This window comes from Hyperolius riggenbachi, chromosome 1 (genome assembly GCF_040937935.1).
Source record: "Hyperolius riggenbachi isolate aHypRig1 chromosome 1, aHypRig1.pri, whole genome shotgun sequence".
NCBI classification, from domain to species: domain Eukaryota; kingdom Metazoa; phylum Chordata; class Amphibia; order Anura; family Hyperoliidae; genus Hyperolius; species Hyperolius riggenbachi.
In genome coordinates this window covers 681,108,356-681,128,355 of record NC_090646.1, presented here as the reverse complement: position 1 = coordinate 681,128,355, position 20,000 = coordinate 681,108,356, and the positions used below count along the sequence as shown (strand labels likewise).

Below are 20,000 nucleotides of genomic sequence, written 5' to 3'. Positions count from 1 at the left end.
GATCCTTCTGGTCTGCTACTCTCTTGCTATACTTGGATCGCACTCGCCTTGCGCTAGTGCTGTGGATCCTGCTGTTCTGTCTTCCTGGATCGCACCAGCCTCTTGCGCTAGTGCTGTGGATCCTTCTGTTCTGTCTCCCTGGATCGCACTAGCCTCTTTCGCTAGTGCTGTGGATCCTGTCTCTCACTTGTTCCTGTTTTCGTGTGTCTGTCTTGTCTGCTACGAACGCTTGCTCGAGGCTCGGTGAGGTAACCATTAAGCAAGCGCTCGCGTCCTCTGTTTTATGTTTGTCTGTCGGTGGTTAGTTAGGCGTGCTTGTCCCTGTTGTGCTTATCACGCGGGGACCGCGCACGAACGCGTGCACTGTTGCGAATGAGTGCGGTGTTCGCGTTCAGTTAGCGTTTGTTATTTTCATTGTTTTCTCATTGTATGATTTGCTGTGCCTTTGCTACTCTCGTGCTCTGCCTTGCTGTAGCCTTGTGTCACGTCTGGCGATCGCACCTCTCGCGATCGCGTTCCTATTTCATATCTGCTGTGGTGTGTGCACCGTCGCGGGTTGGCGACTAGTTTGGTGCACACACATACAATCTGTCTCTGTGCTCATTCTCAATCGCCTCTCTTGCGATTGCGTTTCTGCCCCTCGTGCAATTCCTGTCTGGCGTGTGTGGCAGGGCAGAGGAGCTGTTCCTCTGCACTCCACAGCTCCACCTGTCGACAGGAATTTCCCTCTACAGGTGCATTGCACCTTTTGCTGGGTTCCCGCAAATTATACGCTTGTGGAGGATTTCCGCAGTGTCAGCGCACGCCTTGTGCGCTGATCACGGAGAGAATTCCACAATCGTTACAGTATGACCAGCCCAACCAAAATTCCCAGTGTAGAGGGAATTTCTGATTTGTACGATTTGGTCAAATATGGCTCCTATGTCTTTAAGAGGTTTAAGATACTGGACTCTGAAACCAGAGATGAGTTTATATCAGAATGTTTCAGATTCTTGGCAAATCCTTAATTTCAGGCCACCAATATTTCCACTTGGAGTGGTCAGATTGCTTACAATCCTTTCCAAGGGGATCTGTTCGTGTGGGCTGATGAGTATGCCAGACACAAAAATCTGAGACATAATCCTCGCAGATTTCTGAGTCATGTATTTTCTCGTAAGCTTAGAATTCCCCTGCCAGGTTATTTCTATGAGTTTTTTCCTGCAGTGCATGATGCTGATCAGATTAGGTTATGCAACATTTCTGTGTCATTACCATATGTTAATGAGTTTGTGCTTGCAGGCCAATCTGCTGATTCGGCTTGTCAGCCAAAAGATTTGTTGCCCCTAGCAACCACAAATAAAGAGGTTATTTCTGTTAAGTCTGAAATGTGCAAAAGCATTCAGTATGATGATCAGTTCATTGCTTCTCGTGCCACTTTTGCTTCTAAACAGATGCAAGAGAACTGCCTGGATACGTTTCTTGCATTTAACCAGACATGCAAAGTGGCTAAAAAGGGGAAAATTAAAAGACGCAAGCATCTGAATAAAACACTCCCTAATGATGTGTATGATGATGTTGCTCAGTCTTCAGGTTTTTTGCCCCAATCCAAAGCTTATGTGGATCCTATTATAGGTTGGATCGCACACTATATTAAAGCAGTTAAAAAATCTGTTCTTGTTCCTGAACTCCATCCATATGGAGATTATCTGGATACTGGCCTGTTTGAACCTCCATTTGCCTCATGGGACATGGGGGCCTTGATGGAGGAATTTGATTTTGATTGGAAAGCCTTTTGCGATTTTTACATCGCAAAAAGCGAAGATGTCTTGAATGATTGTCTCAATTCCGTGTACACTTTGATTGATTCTGATGAGTGTGACAGGTGTTTTGTGGATCCGGTGTTGTATGTGTGGCAGACGATTTTGGATGAGTTGCACACACACCAACCAATTGATTCCAATAAAGAGACATCGTTGTCGGATGATTGTTCCTGCCTTTCTGGGGTAAAGCATGTGAGTCTTGACATTGTGCGATCTGAAATGAATGGGTGTGCCACTGTGGTTGATTCCTGTGCGAATCCTGGAGGATTCTCTCCTGACTGTGTGCAGTTTGAATCTGTGCGATCTGATGCCTGTTTCCCCTTATGTTCCTGCAGATTGTGATCGGCATGGATGTGCCAGTTTTCTCAAGGATGTGTGGGACCCCTTGTCATTTAGAGACAGATCTTTAAGATCTTCCATCTGTGATCCTGCTATGGGGAAAATTCCTAAATTATGCAGCATCAAAAGTAAAATTAATATGTTTAAAAAAGTTTTTCCTGATGTTGTCGCTATTTCTACTGCAAAGGCGTCTTTGTCTCACCCTGTTCACACCTGTGAGGGCCTGTGGCCTGATGACAGTTGCTCCAGTGTTTCTGTCCTAAATGCCTTGCAGTCTGCTCCGCAGATCGCGGAGATTTGCGCTGTGAAAGCGTCAGTTTCACAGCCTAAAGCGATCTTGGATTCGCAAATTTTGCGTTCTGTCTCCTCGGATTCGGCATCGTTGGTCGAGTCTAAGAGTGAGACAGCACTTTGGTTTTGCGAATCTGACTCTGAAGCATCCTTGCTGGGTCCAGAGAAGGTTTCTCTGAGCCTGCTCTGTACCATGAATAACAATATGATGTCCAATCACACTGACATTTGGAAATCCCTTTCTTGCCTTGAAGAGAGCTCCGACTCTCCACCCTGTACTCTGGATGAGTCAATATTGCCTTGTACAATATCTCCTGCAGTGCCCCTAGAGGCTCGTCTAGGTATTGCTGCTATTCTCACCTGTTTTTCTGCAGTTTTGGAGTTGCAAGCTAGTTTGACTGCTACGCAGAATTATGGGTGCAGTGAGATTGAAGTTAGGGAGTCAGTGTGTGTTCCAGTAAATATACCTGTACATTCTCCTCATGATGATGAAATTCAGTCTCAGCTTATGGTGGAACCATTCCTGGGACATCTGCCCTGTCTGCAGGAGGTATTTAATGTTCAGCCCTGTAACATGGATAGTTCAGAATCCTTCATAGAAAACTTGGAGAATGACATTTCTGAAGTCTTAGTTGATGTTTTGGAGGTTTCCAAGTCCCTCCTAAAGGGTGCAGAACTTCTGGGAGATACCTCCTGCCCCCCAGATCCGTCTGAGGTTTTGCCCACTTCAGTGGGCATTGCTGTTGTGCTGACTACCTTTTCAGCTCAGGTGGAGCTTCATGCATGTGTAGTCAATGATGATATTGCAGTCACAGAAATTTCTGAATTTGAGTCCGAGTCTTCTTTTGAAAGACCAGTGCCTGTAGCCTCTACTCGTGATAAATTTATGCCCGGTCCTGGTTTTGGTTTTCTCGTGTCGGACTCTGAGGTTGGCAGTTCCCCAACATGTCCTGAGGTTTCTCCTGTGCTGGTGTACCCCAATGTGCTCTGTGACCCAGAAAGCCCAAGTGTGCCTCGGTTACCAGCATACTCAGATGCTTCCTCAGTGGAGACATGCTCTGATATGGCCTGCCTGGTCGCATGCCCAGAAGTGGTCCCGGAAAGTCCTGATCTTGATGGGTGTCTGGGTAATTCTGAATCCAGAATAATCATTGGTTCCATAGGGGTTTTTGGCGGTTCTCCATGTGAGCCTGGTGAGCGTTCTGGCCTCTTGGGATCTCTGCAGAGCTCCAAAGGGTTTTGGGAGATTCCGGGAGAGATTTTGCTTGATACCCTGGATAGGATCAACAGTGGCTTTTGTCTTGAAAGAGACACTTCGAACAGGTATTGTGGCAGGTATGGTGTCTTCGGACGCTCCTTGGAAGGTGGTGGGTATTGTCTGGAGGGTGTCGATGGCTTCTCCTCTGGTATTCACAGTCCTGATGGGTGTTACACTGAGACTTGTAGTACTGATGGGCATGTTTCGGTGGCTTCTGCTTCCGATGAGGTCGGTTTCGGGTGGACTGACTCTTGAATTGGACCTTGTCGGGCTGTCCCGACCTTCATGAGTCTTCAGGTAGAGTCTTTTGCTAATAGCAGTTTTGAGGGTCGTCTGGAAGTCGACCCTAGAGGGGGGGGGGGTACTGTGAGGATCCGCGCGGCTGCCTGCGCAGGCAGGCAGCCTTTTGACCACTGTTCAGGTCTGCATTCTGCAGGTCTTGGAAGAAAGACCTTTTGTCAGTTCTGCAGCTTGCTGCTGCTGAGGAATTTGCATGCGTTTGTCATGCAAATTGCCTAGCCACATCCTTTGTAGGCTTGCTATATAAGGAGCTATGTTTCCCAGAGTCCTTTGCTGGTCATAATGGTTCTTCCTGTGAAACACTCCTGGAGGAGTGTCAGCCTTGCTCTTTGTTTGAAGATTAGCTTAGAGTAATTCCTGGGACTGCACTAGGCAGGTTTCCCTAGTGCAGTTAGGAGTGCATATCTGTTTTGTTTGTCTGTTGCGATTGTCCTGTCCCAGCGGTGGCCGACAGGAGATCGTTCTGATCTTTGTTCTTGGAGTATAGCTGGAGCAGCAGTTGCTACCAGCTATCTCATCTGTTCTGTCTTCCTGGATCGCACTCGCCTTGCGCTAGTGCTGTGGATCCTTCTGGTCTGCTACTCTCTTGCTATACTTGGATCGCACTCGCCTTGCGCTAGTGCTGTGGATCCTTCTGTTCTGTCTCCCTGGATCGCACTAGCCTCTTTCGCTAGTGCTGTGGATCCTGTCTCTCGCTTGTTCCTGTTTTCGTGTGTCTGTCTTGTCTGCTACGAACGCTTGCTGGAGGCTCGGTGAGGTAACCGTTAAGCAAGCGCTCGCGTCCTCTGTTTTATGTTTGTCTGTCGGTGGTTAGTTAGGCGTGGTTGTCCCTGTTATGCTTATCACGCGGGGACCGCGCACGAACGCGTGCACTGTTGCGAATGAGTGCGGTGTTCGCGTTCAGTTAGCGTTTGTTATTTTCCGTGTCTTCTCATTGTATGATTTGCTGTGCCTTTGCTACTCTCGTGCTCTGCCTTGCTGTAGCCTTGTGTCACGTCTGGCGATCGCACCTCTCGCGATCGCGTTCCTATTTCATATCTGCTGTGGTGTGTGCACCGTCGCGGGTTGGCGACTAGTTTGGTGCACACACATACAATCTGTCTCTGTGCTCATTCTCAATCGCCTCTCTTGCGATTGCGTTTCTGCCCCTCGTGCAATTCCTGTCTGGCGTGTGTGGCAGGGCAGAGGAGCTGTTCCTCTGCACTCCACAGCTCCACCTGTCGACAGGAATTTCCCTCTACAGGTACAGTGCACCTTTTGCTGGGTTCCCGCAAATTATACGCTTGTGGAGGATTTCCGCAGTGTCAGCGCACGCCTTGTGCGCTGTTCACGGAGAGAATTCCACAATCGTTACAGGTGCTAAGTAATTAGCACATGCAAACTACTTGGCACCGTAGTTAGCACATGTAAACTACTTAGCACCGTAGTTAGCACATGTAAACTACTTAGCACCCTAGTTTTTAAAAAAAATCAGTGTTTATTCAACAAAGAAAAGGAACATATGACAGAATATGCAGTGTAGCAGTGCGCCTCCTAACTTTTCCACCAGTAGCTTCAGCATCAATTATCACTGTGGAAGATGAGAGGTATTGTTAACAATAATATAATGATCGTCACATAATATATAGAGCTCAGATTGAATTTATATTTCCAAATATTTTATCTTTTACAAGATCATAATTAGCAAGACCAGGGGTATCTAACCATGGAGCTTAGCACCCTAGTTAGCACGGTGCTAAGTAGTAGTTTGCATGTGCTAACTACGGTGCTAAGTTTGCATGTGCTAACTACGGTGCTAAGTAGTTTGTATGTGCTAACTACTTAGCACTCTAGTTAGCACGCCCAAAGCCTTTAGGCGTGCTAACTGGGTTAGCACCGTTTACTGAATCGAGCCCTATGGGCCTGATTCACAAAGCGTTGCTAACAGTTAGCACCCTGGTGAAAAGCCCTTTATCATGCCTAAACTCAGTTTAGGCATGATAAGTTTAGGTGTGATAAGTTTAGGTGTGATAAGTTTAGGCATGATAAGTTTAGGTGTGATAAGTTTAGGTGTGATAAGTTTAAGCGCCAACTGCGTTAGCACCACAGTGCACAGCTGATCAAAAGTTTTATGCTAGCAAAGACTGGTGCACTTCGTATAAAGTTTAATGGCGCTGCTTTGCGTGCGGGACTTTGCAAGCGATCTAAACTTATCTAAACTTAGCATGCCTAAACTTATCACACCTAAACTTATCATGCCTAAACTTATCACACCTAAACTGGCTTTTCACCAGAGTGGTGCGATGGTTATCACGCCTAAAGGGCCTGATTCACAAAGCGGTGCTAACAGTTAGCACCCTGGTGAAAAGCCCTTTATCACGCCTAAACTCAGTTTAGGCATGATAAGTTTAGGTGTGATAAGTTTAGGTGTGATAAGTTTAGGCATGATAAGTTTAGGTGTGATAAGTTTAGGCATGATAAGTTTAAGCACCAACTGCGTTAGCACCGCAATGCACAGCTGATCAAAAGTTTTGCGCTAGCAAAGTCTGGTGCACTTCGCATAGAGTTTAATGGCGCTGCTTTGCGTGCAGGACTTTGAACGCTATCTACACTTATCTAAACTTAGCATGCCTAAACTTATCACACCTAAACTTATCACACCTAAACTTATCACGCCTAAACTGGCTTTTCACCAGCATGGTGCAATGGTTATCATGCCTAAAGTCTCTAACTGGGTTAGCACCGCTTTGTGAATCGAGCCCTATGGGCTAGATTCACAAAGCGGTGCTAACCCAGTTAGATACTTTAGGGCCTCGATTCACAAAGCGGTGATAACCCAGTTATCATGCCTAAAAGACTTTAGGCGTGATGACCTTTTCACCACTGAGTTATCACCGATTTTTCCTGCTCTTCGCGCGAAGTTACCGCGCGTAAGCGCGTACGCGCGTGAGAGCGCGCGCAAAGTCCCATAGGGCTTAATGGGAGCTTCGCGCGAAGCGTCGGGTGTTGCGCGCGCACTTACGCGCGTACGCGCGGCAACTTCGCGCGAGTTTCTTCTTATCATGCCTAAAGTGACTTTAGGCGTGATAAGGGCCTTTTCACCACGGTGCTAACACTTTGCACCGCTTGGTGAATCGAGCCCTAGGCGTGATAACCATTTTTATCATGCCTAAACTCAGTTTAGGCATGATAAGTTTAGGCATGATAAGTTTAGGCATGCTAAGTTTAGATAAGTTTAGATCGCATGCAAAGTCCCGCACGCAAAGCAGCGCCATTAAAAACTCTATGCAAAGTGCACCAGACTTTGCTAGCGCAAAACTTTTGATCAGCTGTGCACTGCGGTGCTAACCCAGTTGGTGCTTAAACTTATCACGCCTAAAAACTTATCACACCTAAACTTATCATGCCTAAACAGAGTTTAGGCGTGATAAAGGGCTTTTCACCAGGGTGCTAACTGTTAGCACCGCTTTGTGAATCAGGCCCTATGTGTCCCCAGCATCTGATCATTGCTATTCACAATCTTTAGCATTCCTTAACTTTGGTGTGGATTTATTTATATCGATTATTGTTGCAAATTTTTTTGTATATATATATATATATATAATTTTTTTTTTTTATGTAGTTTTGACTGACAATTATGGATGTCTTATTGATATGTCACTTATGCACTATATCTTGCACCTTTTCTTATAAGTGGCTGCTGAACCTGGGTCAAGCCCTGAAGGGGCTCTCTTATAGAGCCCCTCTGGTGATAGTTATTTGAGCTATACTTTTTTATTGGATGATTTATAGATGCAATATTCTTTGGATGTTATTGATGCATTTCTTGAGGTGTCCTGCATGTGTTTAAGATTTTATCCTTACATATAGGGCTTGATTCACTAAGACAAATAACATGCCTTATTAGAGTTAACAAGCCTTATGAGAGTTAGCACGCCTTATCAGAGTATCCATAACCAACTTATGGCTGCTAACTGGCAATGACGAGAGCTCCACTTGTCCTGCCCTGAGCCCCTGCGGGTTCATTCACTTTAGCGGACATTATCCCCGCACTTTGATTGGCCCAATTGGCTGCCTGATAAGTGACAGGCAGCCTATTGGGCCAAAGTGCGGGGATAATGCCCTTCAAAGTGATTTATAATGCCCTTCAAAGTGATTGGACCCGCAGGGGCTCAGGGCAGGACAAGTGGAGCTCTCGTCATTGCCAGTTAGCAGCCATAAGGCTATGCTACTCTGATAAGGCGTGTTAACTCTGATAAAGAGGTTGATTCTCAAAAGCGTAATAACTTCTATCACAGCGATGTGCCGCTCGCACTGCTTATCACGCGAACATCGTTAGTTCACATGATTAGCGAAGGTTATCGCGCAATCATGTGTGCTTTTCATGTGATACGTGAATATGACCTTCGCTTATCACGTGAACTAACGCTGTTTGCATGATGAGCAGTGCGAGCAGCACATCGCGTGATAAATGCTCTGAGTTATCATGCATTTGAGAATCGGACCCAAGGTGTGTTAACTCTGATAAGGCGTGTTGACTCTGACAAGGCATGCTATTTATCTTAGTGAATCAAGCCCATAGTGTTTGATGATACAATAAATTGTTTATCATTTTCTATATCAATGCATAGTGCAGTGATGACTAACCTTGGCACTCCAGCTGTGACAAAACTAGAAATCCCATCATGCCTCTGCCTCCCCGAGTTATGCTTAGAGCTGTCAGAGTATTGCAATGCCTCATGGGACTTGTAGTTCCACCACAGCTGGAGTGCCAAGGTTAGCCATCACTGGTATAGTGCTACTCTATGGGTCATATGCTTTCCTTTTGCAATATAAGAACAATGATGTGAAATGCTTTGTGTGAGAACGTCATGTGACACAATGGGCTTGATTCACAAAGCGGTGCAAAGTGTTTGCACGCCAGTGAAAAGCCCCTTATCACGCCTAAACTCACTTTAGGCGTGATAAGAAGAAACTCGCGCGAAGTTACCGCGCGTACGCGCGTAAGTGCGCGCGCAACACCCGACGCTTCGCGCGAAGCTCCCATTAAACCCTATGGGATTTTGCGCGCGCTCTTACGCGCGTACACGCGGTAACTTCGCGCGAAGAGCAGGAAAAAGCGGTGATAACTCAGTGGTGAAAAGGTCATCACGCCTAAAGTCTTTTAGGCGTGATAACTGGGTTATCACCGCTTTGTGAATCAAGCCCAATATGTGTAAAGTGTACTGTGGTTACAAAGTACAGTGCGGTCACAGAGTATGCTGTGTGTGCAGTGTGGGGCCAAAATCACTGCACTACAAACTCAACAGTGATGTAAAATGCTTTGTGTGACAATGGCAAGTGAGGGGACACAACATTTGTAAAGTAATTTGTGGTCACTCAATCACTTTAATCAAGCACAGTGATGGGCTATAACAGTGACATCGCCACACACTATACTAAAAGCTACACACCACACTACAAACAACAACAAGAAAAAATACAACAGGATCAGTCCTGAAAAGGACTGGGGCGTCTGGTTGATGAATTGCAAGGAGCAATACACCTATGAAAGCAGCTGCGTAGCACTGGCAGACACAAAACAGTGTCAGCAGCAAACTATCTGTCCTCAGTCAGCAGCATAGCTCTCCCTACACTCCAGGCCGACAGTAAAATGGCTGGCAGGTTCATTTATTTTATAGAGGGATTGTGGCACGTATGCTAAAATGCTTAATTGACTGTACTGATCCACCTGAGTTAGGGCCCTTTTCCACTAGCAGTCGCTAGCGTTCACGCTGAACGCTAGCGATTGCTGAATCGCAAAATGCAGGAAAGTTCTGGCGATTGCATTCACGATTTTGCTATGCTGTAGTGTGCATAGCAAAATCGTGGCAAATATCGCTCCGCAGCGCGATCGCGGCTGAGCCAAAAACGAATCGCGGTAGTGGAAATAACCTACCGCGATTCCAATGTTATTTAGTAAACCGTAGCGATTTTTAAAGCGGTTTGTGATTTTGCGATTCAGCATCGCAAACGCCGCTAGTGGAAAAGGGCCCTTAAGGGTGAAGGATCAAGGGTCAGGTGTTGTTATGGAACAAGATGTATACCTTATATAAACAAATACAACTGGTAGAAGTGGAGTTCTGTTTGGACAATCAAATGATTTTGACAGTGGAATAAAACAGATAATTTCAATTGATATAAGGAGGAGAAAACATAAATTGGATGCACTTTTAATCTTGATTTTAATACCAGATTTTTGGTGACACTCTTCCCTTCTCCCACAGCTTTTCTTGTAATTTCCTGCCCCCCACTTCCCTGCCCTACCTGGCATCCGCGATAAGGAATAACCTGACTCTGAGGAAGCTGAACCTGACTGAGAACGATCTGGGGAGAGGTAACTTCAGTGACCTGATGGCGGCTCTGACAACAAGCCGGATAGAGGAATTACTGTGAGTATAACAGCCCTTATTGCAGCAGAATTACTTCCCATTATTTCATAACCATTTTCCATTCTTTCATTCCCCAACAGTGACATCCAGGTTTGCCGCTAGACTTGAAGAATCCATGCTGAGGTGTCCCAAGTGTCGGTCCCCGGATCCCCTATAGCAGAGTAGCACAGTGGGCGGCAGTACTTACCTCCTCTGACAGCTCGGTCTCTGGAGTCCAGAAACAACCCTAGTACCAGGCTTCTCCCCTAGTGTCTGAGAATGCCTCAGTTGCTAGAGTGCTGCTATTAGATTCTCAGACACCAGGAGAGAAGTGCCTTCTACTGAAGATGTCTCCAGACCCGGAGAGTGACTGGTGGAGGTAAATAGTGCTGCCCACTGTGCTACTCTGCTGTGGGGGTGTGACGGATTCACCTGTACCAGATGGGCTCATCGTATAAAATCCCGTGTACAAAGGTGCGCTGGGGAATACCCCTTTAGTGTTTAGTCTGGCTTAAAATGAGAAGAAATCTTGCGCTCCTAGTCAGGTGATCGCACACAGATGCTTCCTCTTTAAATTCATGCACTGCGACGCTCCGTAGTAGGGTAGCTTGGCAGAAGAACTAAACAAAAATGGAGAACGCCATAGTGCATTACATCAAAAAGGATAGTTTATTGATAGTCAAAAGTTATACTCACAAAGGTAATTGTACAACTCGCATGTCAGCGGACAGCCAACCGCTTAACCTCAGTGGAGGATGACGCGCTGTGGCCACCTTAAAAAAAAACAGTATTCTGTCAGCCCAGGCTTCTTCTCTATAGGAAGTGATTGTTTGTTTACCGTATATACTCGCATATAAGCCGACCCGCATATAAGCCGACCCCCCCAACTTTTCCCTGAAAAACCAGGGGAAAATGATTGACCCCCATATAAGCCGGGGGTAGAATATGCTGGCCGCCTTATTCCCCGAGTGTGTCTTAGTATAGCTAGTAAAGTGTCCAGTATGGGTAGGTAGTGCCCCAGTATAGCTAGTATAGTGCCCAGTATAGCTAGTATAGTGCTCAGTATAGCTAGTATAGTGCTCAGTATAGCTAGTAAAGTGCCCCAGTTTAGCTAGTATACTGCCCAGTACAGCTAGTATAGTGCTCAGTATAGCTAGTAAAGTGCCCCAGTTTAGCTAGTATAGTGCTCAGTATAGTGCTCAGTATAGCTAGTATAGTGCTCAGTATAGCTAGTATAGTGCTCAGTATAGCTAGTATAGTGCCCCAGTTTAGCTAGTATAGTGCTCAGTATAGCTAGTATAGTGCTCAGTATAGCTAGTAAAGTGCCCCAGTATAGCTAGTATAGTGCTCAGTATAGCTAGTATAGTGCCCCAGTATAGCTAGTATAGTGCTCAGTATAGCTAGTATAGTGCCCAGTATAGCTAGTATAGTGCTCAGTATAGCTAGTATAGTGCCCCAGTTTAGCTAGTATAGTGCTCAGTATAGCTAGTATAGTGCCCCAGTTTAGCTAGTATAGTGCCCCAGTTTAGCTAGTATAGTGCTCAGTATAGCGCTCAGTATAGCTAGTATAGCGCCCCAGTTTAGCTAGTATAGCGCTCAGTAAAGCTAGTTACGTGCCCCAGTTTAGCCAGTACAGTCCCCGCTCCCCATGGCCGCCGCCGCTATTACCTGGCTGCATCTTCTATTTCAATCTCCGTTCTTGTAAACATTCAGAGCAGCGCGCCCGGCGCTGCTACTGTGACGAGCGGCGAGCCAGGAAAGAGCGGTTCCCATAGTAACAGGACGCTCTTTCCTGCCTCGTCACAGTAGCAGCGCCGGGCGCGCTGCTCTGAATGTTTACAAGAACGGAGATTGAAATAGAAGATGCAGCCAGGTAATAGCGGCGGCGGCGGCCATGGGGGGAGCGGGGGACCCGCGGACCAGCGGAGGGGGGGACCCGCGGACCACCATGACTCGCATACAAGCCGAACCCCCAACTTTTGGCCCCCTTTTTGGGGGTCAAAAATTCGGCTTGTATGCGAGTATATACGGTATTCTTGGAGAGGGGCCATACAACTATTACTTTCTCTCCAGTAGAACCCCTCACATTCTGTGGGGTTACCTCAATGAATATTGATAAGGAGAGTCCGGGGACCAGAACACAAGATCCGTGTCGTAAATAGTGATGTAGCGAACATCGAATTTTCATTACGAGAACGCTAGTTTTTGCCAAATGTTTGCGAACCAACCATTCGCGTTGGCCTTCATAGACTTTAACGGGTAGGCGAACATCAAAACTTTCAGGGCATCTATGTAGCCACAATTTCTTTAAAAAAGGTGTAAAAAGTGTACCAAAACCTGGACAGTGGCATGGCGGAGGGGGATCAACTGCGAAATAGTCACAAAAAAAAAATGTATTTTGCGTAAAAGCTTTTATAATGGTTATTTTTAGCGTTTAATGGTTCCCGAATTTAGCGGTATATAGCAAAGCCCCTGTTTATGCTAGAAACACCAAATTTGCAGGGTATGTTAAGGAGGACAGGGGGAACAAGATGGTAAAAAAATCAAAAAGATCGTATAGTTTTGGAGAAAAATCGATTTTAAAATTCATGTGGAAAATTGGTTAATGGCCGCCGAGTTTAGTGGTTGATAGCAAAGCCCCCATATGGGCTAAAAATACCAAATTTGCAGGATTTACTATAGTTACTGTATTAACCTTCTCTCTATAAATGCCAGCTTGTAGTGTTTAAGCCAGAAACCGCTTGTCTATCACCTTCTGTCACAAAGATATGGTTTTCTCTGTAACACAAGCTAGTGGTTAGCAAGTGTTTGATATCGGTGAATAGCAGAGAATGCAAGGAACACACAGGTCTCATTCTCTGCATGATCAGATTAACTGACGCACTGATATAATAACTCCAGAGATTTTATATCTCTCCCTCGAATGAGAGGGGAGGAAACCAGATCATGTGACAGGAAGTGCCCATCTCTGATTACCATCTCCACCCTCCAGCAGAGAAAGGGTTACATTGCTGAACACACAGACTGACCATCTCTGATTACCATCTCCACCCTCCAGCAGAGAAAGGGTTACATTGCTGGACACACAGACTGACCATCTCTGATTACCATCTCCACCCTCCAGCAGAGAAAGGGTTACATTGCTGGACACACTGGCTGCCCATCTCTGATTACCATCTCCACCCTCCAGCAGAGAAAGGGTTACATTGCTGAACACACAGACTGACCATCTCTGATTACCATCTCCACCCTCCAGCAGAGAAAGGGTTACATTGCTGGACACACAGACTGACCATCTCTGATTACCATCTCCACCCTCCAGCAGAGAAAGGGTTACATTGCTGGACACACTGGCTGCCCATCTCTGATTACCATCTCCACCCTCCAGCAGAGAAAGGGTTACATTGCTGAACACACAGATTGACCATCTCTGATTACCATCTCCACCCTCCAGCAGAGAAAGGGTTACATTGCTGGACACACAGACTGACCATCTCTGATTACCATCTCCACCCTCCAGCAGAGAAAGGGTTACATTGCTGAACACACAGACTGACCATCTCTGATTACCATCTCCACCCTCCAGCAGAGAAAGGGTTACATTGCTGGACACACAGACTGACCATCTCTGATTACCATCTCCACCCTCCAGCAGAGAAAGGGTTACATTGCTGGACACACTGGCTGCCCATCTCTGATTATCATCTCCACCCTCCAGCAGAGAAAGGGTTACATTGCTGAACACACAGACTGACCATCTCTGATTACCATCTCCACCCTCCAGCAGAGAAAGGGTTACATTGCTGGACACACTGGCTGCCCATCTCTGATTACCATCTCCACCCTCCAGCAGAGAAAGGGTTACATTGCTGAACACACAGACTGACCATCTCTGATTACCATCTCCACCCTCCAGCAGAGAAAGGGTTACATTGCTGGACACACTGGCTGCCCATCTCTGATTACCATCTCCACCCTCCAGCAGAGAAAGGGTTACATTGCTGAACACACAGGCTGCCCATCTCTGATTACCATCTCCACCCTCCAGCAGAGAAAGGGTTACATTGCTGAACACACAGGCTGTCCACCTCTGATTACCATCTCCACCCTCCAGCAGAGAAAGGGTTACATTGCTGGACACACTGGCTGCCCATCTCTGATTACCATCTCCACCCTCCAGCAGAGAAAAGGTTACATTGCTGGACACACTGGCTGCCCATCTCTGATTACCATCTCCACCCTCCAGCAGAGAAAGGGTTACATTGCTGAACACACAGGCTGTCCACCTCTGATTACCATCTCCACCCTCCAGCAGAGAAAGGGTTACATTGCTGAACACACTGGCTGCCCATCTCTGATTACCATCTCCACCCTCCAGCAGAGAAAGGGTTACATTGCTGGACACACTGGCTGCCCATCTCTGATTACCATCTCCACCCTCCAGTAGAGAAAGGGTTACATTGCTGGACACACAGGCTGTCCACCTCTGATTACCATCTCCACCCTCCAGCAGAGAAAGGGTTACATTGCTGGACACACTGGCTGCCCATCTCTGATTACCATCTCCACCCTCCAGCAGAGAAAGGGTTACATTGCTGAACACACAGACTGACCATCTCTGATTACCATCTCCACCCTCCAGCAGAGAAAGGGTTACATTGCTGGACACACAGGCTGCCCATCTCTGATTACCATCTCCACCCTCCAGCAGAGAAAGGGTTACATTGCTGAACACACAGACTGACCATCTCTGATTACCATCTCCACCCTCCAGCAGAGAAAGGGTTACATTGCTGGACACACTGGCTGCCCATCTCTGATTACCATCTCCACCCTCCAGCAGAGAAAGGGTTACATTGCTGGACACACAGGCTGCCCATCTCTGATTACCATCTCCACCCTCCAGCAGAGAAAGGGTTACATTGCTGAACACACAGACTGACCATCTCTGATTACCATCTCCACCCTCCAGCAGAGAAAGGGTTACATTGCTGGACACACTGGCTGCCCATCTCTGATTACCATCTCAACCCTCCAGCAGAGAAAGGGTTACATTGCTGAACACACAGACTGACCATCTCTGATTACCATCTCCACCCTCCAGCAGAGAAAGGGTTACATTGCTGGACACACTGGCTGCCCATCTCTGATTACCATCTCCACCCTCCAGCAGAGAAAGGGTTACATTGCTGGACACACAGGCTGCCCATCTCTGATTACCATCTCCACCCTCCAGCAGAGAAAGGGTTACATTGCTGGACACACAGACTGACCATCTCTGATTACCATCTCCACCCTCCAGCAGAGAAAGGGTTACATTGCTGGACACACTGGCTGCCCATCTCTGATTACCCTCTCCACCCTCCAGCAGAGAAAGGGTTACATTGCTGGACACACAGGCTGACCATCTCTGATTACCATCTCCACCCTCCAGCAGAGAAAGGGTTACATTGCTGAACACACAGACTGACCATCTCTGATTACCATCTCCACCCTCCAGCAGAGAAAGGGTTACATTGCTGGACACACTGGCTGCCCATCTCTGATTACCCTCTCCACCCTCCAGCAGAGAAAGGGTTACATTGCTGGACACACAGGCTGCCCATCTCTGATTACCATCTCCACCCTCCAGCAGAGAAAGGGTTACATTGCTGGACACACAGGCTGCCCATCTCTGATTACCATCTCCACCCTCCAGCAGAGAAAGGGTTACATTGCTGGACACACAGACTGACCATCTCTGATTACCATCTCCACCCTCCAGCAGAGAAAGGGTTACATTGCTGGACACACTGGCTGCCCATCTCTGATTACCATCTCCACCCTCCAGCAGAGAAAGGGTTACATTGCTGGACACACAGACTGACCATCTCTGATTACCATCTCCACCCTCCAGCAGAGAAAGGGTTACATTGCTGGACACACTGGCTGCCCATCTCTGATTACCATCTCCACCCTCCAGCAGAGAAAGGGTTACATTGCTGAACACACAGACTGACCATCTCTGATTACCATCTCCACCCTCCAGCAGAGAAAGGGTTACATTGCTGGACACACAGACTGACCATCTCTGATTACCATCTCCACCCTCCAGCAGAGAAAGGGTTACATTGCTGGACACACAGACTGACCATCTCTGATTACCATCTCCACCCTCCAGCAGAGAAAGGGTTACATTGCTGAACACACAGACTGACCATCTCTGATTACCATCTCCACCCTCCAGCAGAGAAAGGGTTACATTGCTGGACACACAGACTGACCATCTCTGATTACCATCTCCACCCTCCAGCAGAGAAAGGGTTACATTGCTGGACACACTGGCTGCCCATCTCTGATTACCATCTCCACCCTCCAGCAGAGAAAGGGTTACATTGCTGAACACACAGACTGACCATCTCTGATTACCATCTCCACCCTCCAGCAGAGAAAGGGTTACATTGCTGGACACACTGGCTGCCCATCTCTGATTACCATCTCCACCCTCCAGCAGAGAAAGGGTTACATTGCTGAACACACAGGCTGCCCATCTCTGATTACCATCTCCACCCTCCAGCAGAGAAAGGGTTACATTGCTGAACACACAGGCTGTCCACCTCTGATTACCATCTCCACCCTCCAGCAGAGAAAGGGTTACATTGCTGGACACACTGGCTGCCCATCTCTGATTACCATCTCCACCCTCCAGCAGAGAAAAGGTTACATTGCTGGACACACTGGCTGCCCATCTCTGATTACCATCTCCACCCTCCAGCAGAGAAAGGGTTACATTGCTGAACACACAGGCTGTCCACCTCTGATTACCATCTCCACCCTCCAGCAGAGAAAGGGTTACATTGCTGAACACACTGGCTGCCCATCTCTGATTACCATCTCCACCCTCCAGCAGAGAAAGGGTTACATTGCTGGACACACTGGCTGCCCATCTCTGATTACCATCTCCACCCTCCAGTAGAGAAAGGGTTACATTGCTGGACACACAGGCTGTCCACCTCTGATTACCATCTCCACCCTCCAGCAGAGAAAGGGTTACATTGCTGGACACACTGGCTGCCCATCTCTGATTACCATCTCCACCCTCCAGCAGAGAAAGGGTTACATTGCTGAACACACAGACTGACCATCTCTGATTACCATCTCCACCCTCCAGCAGAGAAAGGGTTACATTGCTGGACACACAGGCTGCCCATCTCTGATTACCATCTCCACCCTCCAGCAGAGAAAGGGTTACATTGCTGAACACACAGACTGACCATCTCTGATTACCATCTCCACCCTCCAGCAGAGAAAGGGTTACATTGCTGGACACACTGGCTGCCCATCTCTGATTACCATCTCCACCCTCCAGCAGAGAAAGGGTTACATTGCTGGACACACAGGCTGACCAGAGTCCTAACATTGCCTATTTATATACTATCCACGATCTGGGCTTTATATCTTTGGACTGTATCTTCTGTTTGGACTTCCAAAGGACACTGTAATTCTACCTGACTGCTCAGACTGTACCCAGTTATTGTTTTCACCTTTATTCCTGTTATTTTACTATATCAATCTGTTCATTGTTAGATACTTTTTTTTAACATTTTCTGTACTCATCTTTTTGCATTATTTAAAAGTAGTTTGTCTAAGTGCTTGTTTTGAATATCTCTGATAGGATTCCCGCTTTTCTGAGAGAATGTTACTATAACTGTTTTATTGGGATTGTTATATTATCTCTAGTAAGGTTGTTGAAACAGCCCTTTTCCAGGACTAGATACCACTAAATGGTGGCAGCTACCTGATTTCTATATGAGAATGCAGATTGTATTGATTGTACACACTAAGAAAATTGTACATACTATCAAAATAATGTGTGGACTCACCATCCAATCCAAAAGGCTACTTTGCCTGCAGTGCTGACTGCCTTCAGGATTCCCTCAGGGTCTGAGGCTGAATGGTAAACTACGGCAAAGTAAATAGGAATTGGAGGGTGATGTCATGGGGGGGGGGTTCTGGGCCAGGGGGAGCTACTAAATGACAAGGCAATACTATGGTGGGACCCAGTAGACAACTAGGGATTACTTCAGAGGGCAATCTATTGTGCTTTTCTCCTGTTGAACTCAAAGCGCCAGAGCTGCAGCCACTAGGGGGCGCTCTAAATGCAGCAGCAGTGTAGGGGATTCTTACTGAATAGCTGCTGACTTACTGACCAGGAAGAGCTGAGATTTAAACACTGTTCTCCTGTGTCAGAAGCAGAGCCCTTTACTAGTACCATATGCAGCCACTGCTGGATAGTGAACTAGATGAGAAAGGAATATTATTAGGGGGTTTACTGACCTAGAATATTATTGGGGGACCATTTGACAACCAGGGAATACAGTGGGGGTGGGGGACCACTAGACCATCAGGGAAAGCAATTGGGAGGACCACTAAATGACTAGGGAATACTATTGGGGGTTGGGGGGCTCCTAGACAACCAGGGTACTTTTTGGGTGGCATAAAGGGACCACTATTGGACAAGGTAACTGCCTAGGTATGTTAAGGGGACACTGCCTATCTATGTGACAAGCTGCCTATTTATTTATTTTTTTTTTTGTGGGCACTAATTTTTGTCTTAAAGGAGAAGGGAGCTTGATCCAACATTTTTATGAGCAGGCGTACTTATACCACTGCTAAACTCATGTACATTTGGTAGCATTGTGGGCACCTGGGGCTTGTGGGAGTCGCTGTGCAGTGCCACAATTATTTCCGCAAGCCCCTGGCGCCTGCGATGCTATCGGGTGCAGACATTTACCTTCCATGCTGCATATTGCAGCTTTGCGGCATGGGGGAGGGATTTAAGGTTCAGGGGGGGGTAGGTTTAGGTGCACCCAGGGGATGATTGGGTTTAGGTACCGGGGAGGGGGGTCCTAGGGTCAGGTACCACCAGGAGGTGTCTTAGGCATCACCGGGGGGGGGTTCTGTGTGAGAGCAGGGTTAGGTTTAGCTACCGTGAAAGAATTGGTAAACATTATCGATATTTTACTATTGGAAGAAAGTAGTAAAATATCTGTAAATTTACTGATATTCTACTAGCAGCAATCCCCTGTACCCCTTTTTTCCAGGCGCTATTATTTCATGTATACGTCACCAGTGTCACATGGTCCAGTGATTAGTGACACCAGCAGAGTGGGACCGGCAGCCCCGGCTACAGCTGTGTAATATGTCAGGTAAACATACTATAAGTCACACAGTCTGCAGAACTTTACTGAGGAGAAGGAACAACACAGAGTTTTGAATCGGAATAATACCATTTATTGGCTAACTTAAAGATATTTAAGAGTATCCTTTCGGCTTTTGAGCCTTCGTCAGACTGAATCCTGTCTGACGACAGCTATATACATGCAACATCAAAGGGGATACATGGATTTTTTATAGCTTGGCGTAGTTTGCCTTTTTAAAACAGAAGGAATTTGCAATAATTCAGCTTAAAGTGAACATCGGTGGTTACCCACAATGCACTGCTACTGAATTTGAATTTACTAGGCCTAAGGCCCATTTAAAAATGAGCACTAGGCTGCCTCGCACTGGTCTCTCTCTTTTAAAATTATCTGCGCGCATACATCGTGTGCTGCTCATGCGCACGCACCTGCCCCCTTCAGGACC

The 20,000-nt window shown here is 46.9% G+C and overlaps 1 protein-coding gene across 4 annotated transcripts in view; it reads left to right on the top strand.

The window, feature by feature from the left end:
• LOC137532562 (NACHT, LRR and PYD domains-containing protein 12-like) overlaps nucleotides 1-20,000 on the top strand; it is a 213,506-nt gene that overhangs the window by 188,410 nt on the left and 5,096 nt on the right. For 3 of the 4 annotated variants that reach the window (XM_068253228.1, XM_068253218.1, XM_068253199.1), the window contains one exon: nucleotides 10,233-10,397. In XM_068253228.1, coding sequence (XP_068109329.1) covers nucleotides 10,233-10,397 — 165 coding nt within the window. Of the gene's footprint in view, nucleotides 1-10,232; nucleotides 10,398-10,477; nucleotides 10,537-20,000 lie in introns of those variants that run through there. The other variant, XM_068253209.1, reaches the window with a different exon arrangement.